This window comes from Galeopterus variegatus, unplaced genomic scaffold (genome assembly GCF_000696425.1).
Source record: "Galeopterus variegatus unplaced genomic scaffold, G_variegatus-3.0.2 Scaffold3504, whole genome shotgun sequence".
Taxonomy (NCBI): Eukaryota; Metazoa; Chordata; class Mammalia; order Dermoptera; family Cynocephalidae; genus Galeopterus; species Galeopterus variegatus.
This window is the reverse complement of record NW_007729615.1, coordinates 197605-207435: the sequence shown is the minus strand read 5'-3', so window position 1 is coordinate 207435 and position 9831 is coordinate 197605. Positions and strand designations below refer to the sequence as shown.

General features: G+C 35.6%; 2 protein-coding genes across 8 annotated transcripts in view; one reads left to right on the top strand and one right to left on the bottom strand.

Moving 5' to 3' along the window:
- Positions 1–9299, top strand: part of LRRC57 (leucine rich repeat containing 57) — a 12182-nt gene extending 2883 nt beyond the window's left edge. For 2 of the 4 annotated variants that reach the window (XM_008585240.1, XM_008585241.1), the window contains exons 5-6: positions 1902–2087; positions 2501–3449. In XM_008585240.1, the coding sequence (XP_008583462.1) occupies positions 1902–2087; positions 2501–2542 (228 nt within the window). In that variant the 3' untranslated portion in view covers positions 2543–3449. The other 2 variants (XR_551420.1, XR_551419.1) reach the window with 2 other exon arrangements.
- The window catches only part of SNAP23 (synaptosomal-associated protein, 23kDa), a 32114-nt gene continuing 29283 nt past the window's right edge, over positions 7001–9831 (bottom strand). For all 4 annotated transcript variants that reach the window (XM_008585243.1, XM_008585246.1, XM_008585244.1 and 1 more), the window contains exons 7-8: positions 9289–9433; positions 7001–8331 (exon numbers count right to left, since the gene is read on the bottom strand). In XM_008585243.1, the coding sequence (XP_008583465.1) occupies positions 8266–8331; positions 9289–9433 (211 nt within the window). In that variant the 3' untranslated portion in view covers positions 7001–8265. The remainder of the gene's footprint in view (positions 8332–9288; positions 9434–9831) is intronic.

Sequence of the window (9831 nt, the reverse complement as noted above, 5' to 3'; positions counted from 1 at the left end):
TTTAAAGCACAAAATGCCATGGAGTTAGTTGGGACACAGGATACGTTTGTTGAGTAGGTGTTTTGGAGAAGGTAGGATGGATAACAGACAGACATAATTTCAGAAATTAAATTACCATCTCACAAATCTTGAAGAGTTCTTCAGATCCTCCTCAAGTAAGCCCCTAATCATCTAGTGATGTCGGGGATATAGAATGGAAATGAGGCTTAAACTTACAGGATTTGAGAGTCAGAAAAAAAATTTCAGGGTTTTTTTTTTTTTTTTTTTTTTTTCCTTTTTACATCTTTGTAAAGTGTTGTCCTGCTTTTACTCAAACCTTAAGTGATAGGCTTCCTAAAGATAGCTCTTTTTCATTGTTGGACAGCTTTAATTACATCTGAAATTTGTTTCCATTACTTTGGAAGTTTTTTTGGTTAATATTTATCCATCTAGAGAAAATCCAAAGATTGTCGTCTAGGCATAAGGCACAAATAATGAAACGTTAAACATTGTGACACTGGGTGGCCTTTAGTTTTTCTAGTGTCTGTGCTTCTCTATGTGCATGGTCCGACACAGTAGCCACTAGCCACATGTGGCTATTACTGTTCTGGATTGTAGTGAACTTACATTATGATGAAATTCAGTCTCTTAAGATTAGCCTCATTTTTTTCCTTAGAGTGGATATTCTTTTTTTTGCTGGCCGGTATAGGGATCAAACCCTGGACCTTGGTGTTATCACACCATACTCTAAACAGCTGAGCTGACTGGTCAGCGTAGAGTGGATATTCTTGTATGTTCTTGAGCTTTTTGGAAAAAAACTGAATTGGTTAAGCAGCAAGTATTACTTGAAGACTTACTCCACATTCATCTCTGTTGATGCCTTAGTCATTGGTTCTCTGACTTCGGTGTGCATCAAAATAACCAGGAGAGCTCATTTAAAGAGATCACTGGGCCCCCACCGTTTCTGATTCAGTAGGTCTGAGATACTGAATTTCTACTAAGTTTCCAGGTGATGGGCTGAGATACCAGGCAAAATCAATATAATTTAGTGACTTGGAACATTTAAAGGGCAAAAGAGGTGAATGAGTCCAAGACAACTGATTGGTATTGAGCTTCAGGTCCTTAAAGAACAGTGGTGGTAGTGAGAATGGATATGCCGAGTCGGTTCTGGTGAATCATCTAAACAGAAATGTTTTGCTGAAAGTTGGAGACATAGGAGTGGAATAGAGATGAGTAGATATGAGTGTAGATACCAATTCTGAGGTCTTAACAGAAGTGATGGCTTTAAGAATGAATAAGCTTTCTAGGAGAGTTTTAAGAGAATCAAATATGAACTATTAGGGACTGCTGCTAAAATGTCCATAGGAACAAAAAGGGAAGCTAAAAATCAGGAATATTTCAAAAGATAGAAAGAAAAACCAAGTACCCATGCACAAGAAGAGGGAGTTTCAAGGAAGGGATAGACAGTACAGTTAAATGCAACAGGGAATGAGGACAGTGTATCCTTGATGTTGGTAGTAAAGTGGTCAATAACTGTCTTACACATAAAACATTGGCAGTAAATGTACCAAAATATTTATGGTGGTTATTTCTGGATGGCTGATTACAGGTAAACTTTTTCCTTTAAACTGTGTGATTCTCAAATTTTCTTTAATAAACACACAGTGCTTTTATTATTTAAAAAATTTTGTTTCCAAAAAGCCACTGGTGACCTTCAAAAAGGCATTTTTTTTAAGTGGAGGAGTAGTAACAGAAGCTAGATAACAGAGGCTTCTGGAGTGAGTAGGTAGTGAGAAAATGGGGGCGGTAAAAGAAAGGAGAACTAGGACAAATAGTCAAGTAAAGATGTTTTGTTTTAATATATTAAAAATAACCATTATAGTGCTTATGCTTTTTCCTGTTATTCTTATGTTGTTCAATAGATATCTCAGATCTCAGTAAAGATATCTTGCTGTCCTCGCCTTAAAGTTCTTCGGCTGGAAGAGAACTGTCTTGAGCTCAGCATGCTTCCACGGAGCATCCTCAGTGATTCCCAGATCTGTCTGCTTGCTGTGGAAGGCAATCTTTTTGAAATAAAGAAACTTCGAGAACTGGAAGGCTATGATAAGGTATGTATTAGTGTAGTACTACATTTGTAGTCACTACCCTAGAGAAGAAAATGATGAAGTAGCCCCCATGAATGTTTATAGCTAATGTCAACAGGATTTATTTTTCCCATTTTGGAGGTGGATTATAAGAACTGGTCAAATGATATTGTGCCAAGATGACTTTTTCTCTATAGATATCTTATTGTAAAGCATTTTTGTCTTTTGAAGTATTCCATTAAAATACACAACAAATTTTAAAAATATGCTTAAAATTAGCACTTAGAATAGGTAGATTTTGTAGGAAATGAAGGACCATACCCAGTAAAAACTAAAATAGAAATAGAAATATATATATAAACGTAAGTAGCAAATAGCTAGGTTTATACTTGCCATGCCAAACTACCACATATATATTATTCTTTCACGGTTTTTAGTACATGGAGAGGTTCACGGCCACAAAGAAGAAGTTTGCATGATGTTCTCCAGGACCACAGGAACCCTATAGAACACGGACTTGGAACCTCTGTTGGAATCTGGCTAAATCAAAGCCTCCTGTTTCTGTCAAGGATACCTGCAGTAAGGAGATGACACTCCAGGAGATATTTCAATGATCTTTTTCCTTTTCAGGAATTATTTCAGATAAGCTAAAAGAAGAGGAATCAGGAGACAGGAATAATCTTCCAATTTGAGTCATGGATAGGGCAATGGACAATGGTGATCTTCAATACCATCATTAGTTTGGCTTTAAGAAACCAGTAGCTAGTTGCTATTTATATGATGGGGGTGGGGGGCTGCCTGGTAACAAAATAGCTCCACACCACAGCTTGAGATTTCCTTTAGTGTCAGTGTGTGAGCCTTCATAAAGTCAGCTGCCATTCCACCTCTGTGTAAACACTTCATATTTTTATGAAATTCAAATAATTTGTGAGAAACTGCTATGGCTAAGCTAAGATTTATGATCTCAGTCCATCAGTTCAATTGTAGTGTTCGTACTTGGAATTTAGGATGTAAATATGTGACTCCATCTTGATTAAAAGTGCACCTTGTCAGAGAAGTAGCAACACAACACTAAGAGATGTTCCTTAAGGCTGCAGTAGCAAATTCTTTACTATTGCAGGTGCCTTATTGGTAGAGGGCTCTAAAGAGCTATAACCATATATGCAACACTTGTAAGATAAAAGAGATTTTAATAATCAAGATTTTCCTGAAGCTTTGTTGGAAATAATGTTTTATTTCTGGTAATCTTTCCCCCTTTTTGTATTTATAACTCTACTAATCAAATTTCCTATCAAGAAACCATTGCTACGATATTTAAAAAAAACCTATATTATCAAGTTTATTCTCTGAATGAGAGAATAAATGAAATAAAGAATTATTAATGAACTTTGGCTGAAAGCAAACATTGCTACGATATTTAAAAAAAACCTATATTATCAAGTTTATTCTCTGAATGAGAGAATAAACGAAATAAAGAATTATTAATGAACTTTGGCTGAAAGCAAACTTAATCCTTTAAAGGAAGAAGACAGGAGAACTTAAACCTGTAAATGGTCCTTTGTTCTTTGAAAGTAAACTCCTTAGGAAGAAATGTTTCATGCTTTTATTCAGGTTGCATGAGTAGTGAAATGCCTTTATGTGACTGATGATAAACATTTTGTAGTACTGGAACCATACTTATTAAGAAAATCTGAAGGTACAAAGGTAGAGGATTTCAGATTGTCACTGACACGGATATTAGAAAGCTACCATTTTGGTCACTTTCTGAAGTTTTATCTTAGCTAAGGAGCTATTAACCATAATACTGACACTTCTCAATAATGGTTAAACCTATCTTAACCATTAAGCCAAGATATCACAAGACCTACTTTTTAATCTATATGAGGAAGACTCTCTGACCTTCAATCTGGTTGTTATTTTCTGTTTTTCAATTTGGGGAGGGATGGGGGTGCTAGTTTATCAGTATCAGTTGATGAGATTTTTTTCTAAATTTAAATGTTTCATTTATTAATCTTATTGATCCATTGGACAATTAATATTACTCTATTTTATCCATACTTCTCATCTAATAAGTCAGAACTTATAATTTAACAATTTAGATGTTCGCATTTAATTATTAGTTTAATCCTCACCCCACTATAAGAATCAGTAACTACAACCCTTCACAACTTAGATCCAGCCTTATTTCCAGATACCCTCTCTTCACTCTCATTTGCCTGCCCAGCATATCAGTTTATTCTCCTTAAACTCATGGTGGAGTCTCTTTTTCCTCTGCCTTTATATTGTTCACTCAATCAGGAATGCCCTCTCTCCCTAACATTCTCCTTTCCTATGTCTAAAGCTCTTCCCTAAGTCTAAGCCGAATTAACTGCTCCCCCATCTGTTACTATAACACTTCTTGCATTCTATATTTATCTGTCTCTTGCTAGACTGAACTATTTGAAGGCAGGGGTCATATAAAGTAATATGCTCAGAGTGATAGTAAACAAGATTTAGACTTAAATATGAGCTAAAGGGGGCCGGCCCGTGGCTCACTCGGGAGAGTGCGGTGCTGATAACACCAAGGCCACGGGTTCGGATCCCATATAGGGATGGCCAGTTGGCTCACTGGGTGAGCGTGGTGCTGACAACACCAAGTCAAGGGTTAAGATCCCCTTACCGGTCATCTTTTAAAAAATAAAAAAATAAAAATAAATAAATATGAGCTAAAAAAAAGTAGCTTGACTTGTGGTCTGAAAACCCAGATTCTAGTTTGGCTATCAGCCGTAAGTCACCTAAATTTTTATTTTTTTAATTTTTATTCATTTATTTATTTTAAAGATGCCGGTAAGGGGATCTTAACCCTTGACTTGGTGTTGTCATCATTACGCTCTCTGAAGTGAGCTAACCGGCTATCCCTATATAGGGATCCAAACCCGTGGCCTTGGTGTTATCAGCACCACACTCTCCCACGTGAGCCACAGGATGGCCCCTCACCTAAATTTTTTAGAGCTTGGTTTGGAAGTCAGTGTAATATACTAAGATCATAGATCTTGGAGTGAGAAAGACCAAGGTTTGAATCCAGATTCTGTCATTAACTAGCTTTATAAATTTGAGCAATTTATTCATCTGTAATATTCTCCTACCTCTACGGTATGTTACAAGGTTATGGTGAAAGACACATTCAAAGCACTTTACATAGTGCCCATGACAGAGTAAGCACTCAATAAATCATGTTATTTATCTCACCTGTAAGGCATGAAAGTAGAATTTAGCAAGTTGTATAGAAATAGAAGGCTTGGAGCAGACACTACATTAAAAGGATTAAAAATGGCTAGAGGATAAGGAACTTTGAATATCAATCTAAGAAATATAAATCTGATTAGGAACGTAACTGGGATAACCTAGAATTTTAGTGAGAGAGTGACCTAAAGAAAACAGCATTCAAAGAAGTTAATTCTAAGTGCAATTGAGTGTGGGATGTCTGGGAGGTAGATGTTTAAGGTGATATTTATAATCCATACGACATGGACAGATCTAAAGTTGAAGTGTGGAAACAAAGGATGAGTTAAAAATGAAGCAAAATGTAGTCACAGCTATAGAGGATAAAGATCATTGTCATTATAAGACTAGAAACTTGAAGCTTACTGTTTAAAAAAGAAAATTAAGTTCAGTGGCAGATACTGTTTTTTTTACCTGCTTAGTTATAGGTTAATATTATGCTCAAGGTCACGCAACTAGTAAATAAGCCAAAATTTGAACCAAGGTGAACTTATGTTAACCACTTTAAAAGTAATAGAAACAAGTTTCCAGACAATGTTACAGGAGAAGATGAGAAAAAGCTTTAAGTCAACAGCTTCTGTTGCTAATACATTATGAGCTTCTATGGCCTCACCTCTCTTCTCTTCTCAGTAGCAGAAGCTGTGGAAAAGTTTGTAATCTGGAATCCATGGATGGGCTTTCAAGACCTCCATGATTCTCATTTATGCATGATTCACATTTCCGTGCCTGTTTCTCTGGGAAGAGGGGCTGTGTTGTCTTTCATCAAATTCACAAAGGGATTCGTGACCAAAAAAGAGCTCCACTAGAGAGAGAAGAGCGGCTATCATTTATCAAGCTCTTACATTTGCCAAGCACTGTTCTATGTGCTTTACATGTATTAGCACTCTAAGCATTACAACACTATGAGGTAGGAATTATTAATCCCCATTTACAGACAAGGAAACTAAGATACAGAAATGGGCTTACAGTCACTCTAGCCACCACAATTTGGTGCCTTAGCTCATGCTTTTAACTAATTATACTGTGAGGTGCAGAATATTGGCATCCTCAGAACTAGGTCTTTTAGCCAAAACACTGTTAAATTTTTTTGGTGTGGGGGGGGGACTGGCTGGTGTTACAAACTTTTGACCTTGGTGTTACAACACTGTGCTCTAAAAAAAAAAAGAAAAGAATTTTTTTTTCCTTTAAGTGCTTTTAGGAAGGGCATTTAGGTAAAATCCCCACTATTTTCCACCTTCTTACTTTATATATCTACTGTCATCTGCCAAACTACTCATTCTGACATGGAGCATTTCTATTAAAGAGGGCCTGAGTCTCACTTTATTTAAAAGTTTTTCTTCTACAGCTTTTGAAAGTTCCCATGTTAACTGTATTTTCTCCAGTGAGTGGATTGTAGCTCTCACTTTGAAACATTATCCTTTCAGTCACTAGTGTATTTAAGCTCAAATGAATTAAACACTAGTAATGATTAAAATGAATCTCATGACAAATCATAGAAAAGTCCTGTCAATATTTCCAATAAAAATTGGAAGGATGCTACAGACAGCTTTCTATTGGAATGTTTCTTGATTTTTGGACTTTTGTTTTACTCAATTTGTTAAACAAGAGTTGATGGAATTACAGCCCCCACAATAACAGTCATAGAAACATATTACCTCTTTGAAAGAACAATACCATTAGTTAGTTATAAAATTTAATTGTTAGGATCAAGCAGTGGTTGTTAGTCAAACCAGTCCACACTGATAGCTTTAAAGTGTGCAGATGTTAGTTTTTAAATGTGACAGATACCAATCAGATTTTCATAACACTGTTCAGGATCTACATAAAATTGATTCTGGACATAGTTCAATACAAAAGGCTAAGTGAAATGACAGTGCAAGCATCAATAATTAAACCAAGGGTGTAATTTTCCAAATCACTTCTAGTAAGACAGAATAAATTCAAACTTTTTTAAAGTCTAAAGCTACATAAAACTCCAAGCAATCTATTTTTCTGCCTGAGATCAAAATAAGTTTCCTTTTTCCTATCTAAACATAATTCTTGGCATTGAGGTAAATCTGCATTCATGTGATATATGGTGCCAAACTTTCCAAAAAAATTTTAATCCCTGCTTTAAAGAGAAATTCTCATGTTACACATATATATTTACATATTTTTGAGGTTAATAGGCCTGTAATGGGACCATGATACTACTACTAATATGAAAATAAAAAGGCCATTCATTTATACAAAGTGTTCCTAAATGGTGCAATATGAAATGGGATCACAAAATCTATGTACATATATAAAATACTAAGAGTTCAGAAATTAAGCTCACTTTAAGATAACTCATTCTATTCTTCTCTTTGGAGTAGAGGTTGCAAAACTGTGATGTACAACAAAAATATTGTGTATAAAAAGCTCCAAAACCAAGCATTAGCTTAAATTGGCAATAACTGCAACTTAAATTAAAAACTAAACTCAACTAGATCTTTACTGTGGATATTCAACTTTCTGCTTTGTGGCCTGCAAGTTTCTACTGAGTGTAAAAGCTCTTCTTGTTAAACCTCTTATCTGTCACCTCTGCCCCCACCACAAAAACACACCAACACCAACACCACCTATACAGCTTCCTTCTTCATGGTTGTCTTTGGCAATGCTTCCAAATCTTGAAAGCAAAAGAACCTGCTGAAGTACATGAGGAGGATGAAAACACTACATGTGATGTATGAAAACCTATGTAAGAGTATGTACTGAGAAAGAAAATACTAGAAAGCTGAGTGAGCAGCAGTATACCCTCAAGAGAAACAGAGAAAATAGGAAGACTGTTACTCCTCTAGCCCTTCTTCCACACTATCTCCCGATTAGAAGAGTGGGACCAAATTTCAAAATCTGAAAAGGTAACAACTTTGGAAGAGGAGCTAGAGAAGTGAATAAATGATAAAGAAGTACAGCAGTAACTTTAGCTGTCAATGAGTTTCTTTGCTCTGACATTGGCATTATCAATACGATCTTTGTTGGTGTCAGCCTGAAAAAAAGAAACAGATACTAGCATTACTTCACAAGGTAAGTCACTCTAATAATAGTTAAATTTTATACACTTGTAATAATAGACACAATGAAAAAATTCTAGAAACATTTGATGTCGTATTACAAAACTCATTTTGGGCAAGAAGTGACAGAATATGAAATTCACTTGGAAAACCCCTGGTATATAAACAGGACATAAGTATAACAGAACAACTTGCCAGTATTTCATCCATTCTATAACATGTTTTTTCATAGTTTAACATATCTGAAACTGGGATGCATCATATAATCAATGGCACTTTTGATGCAATGAAATATAAGAATGTTCTTCTCTGTTATAGATCTGGACCTTGTGGGAGTCCTCTGAACTGAATCATAGAATCTCATCTGGAGCTATCCTAAGTCTAACCCAGAGAGAATGAAATAACCTTCCCAAAGATCTCTGGAACATGTATTACCACCCACATCAATATCGGAATTAAAATGATCGGTAATATGTAGTCTAAACCCAGACTATTATCTTATGAGGCATTATTTACTTTGATTTTCACATACTGACTCTTTCATGAGATGAGTATTCAGGAACTTACTAACTTGTTATTTAACAAATAAAACTCCAAAAGCTAACTTACTCATTCAGGGGAAAAAAAAAAAAAAAAAAAAAAAAGCACACTCAAACGATAGAGAAGATTCTAAGCTTCGTGTGTGAAGGTTTAAGTAAAATCACTTCATTCTAAGACTATGGTTTTATAGTGAACCAACTGCCATGAGCAAGAGATGAGAGGACTTGGCTCTTGTTTCTTGATGTGTTAGAACTGCTGCTTCATCAAAACTGTAAGAACTGTGAGGACAGAATCTTACCCTATTGTTTTCCCTTGACGTATCTAACACAGATGTCCATTACTAACACATTGGATTGGATGTCTCATTTTCCTGTGGCAATAAAAAGCTTTACCTTCTCTGTGATCCGTGTTATTTGTTGATTTTGAGCTTCAATTTCATTGCCCATGTCCAGGGCCATGTTTTTTAGATTTCCCAGGATACTGCCCACTTGAGTCAGGTTCTCTTCCATTTCATCTTCTCTGGCATCATTAGTTATACTATCACAAAAAGACAGTTAATTCAGTACTTCCTGTTGAATTAAAATGGACCAAGTCTGGATTTAATTTTCATAAAAATAAGCAAAATGAGTCTTAGCAAGTGTTAGATCCAAGGGAATGTACATTACTATTCTTGGGAAACATTCTATAGTAAAAAGTGAAAGACTGATCAAGGACAGCAGTGTTTTAAAGTGATGTAAGAGAAAATTATGAAACAACTGTAGAACAGTGTTTCTAAAAGTGTGATTCCCAGCATCTCCTGGGAACTTAGTAGGCATGGGAACATGCTAATTCTCACACTCCACTCCAGATCTACTGAATCAGAAACTGTAAGTGGATCTTAGCAATATGTGTTCTTCTTTTTTTTTTTGACTGGTAAAGGGGATCATAACCCCTGG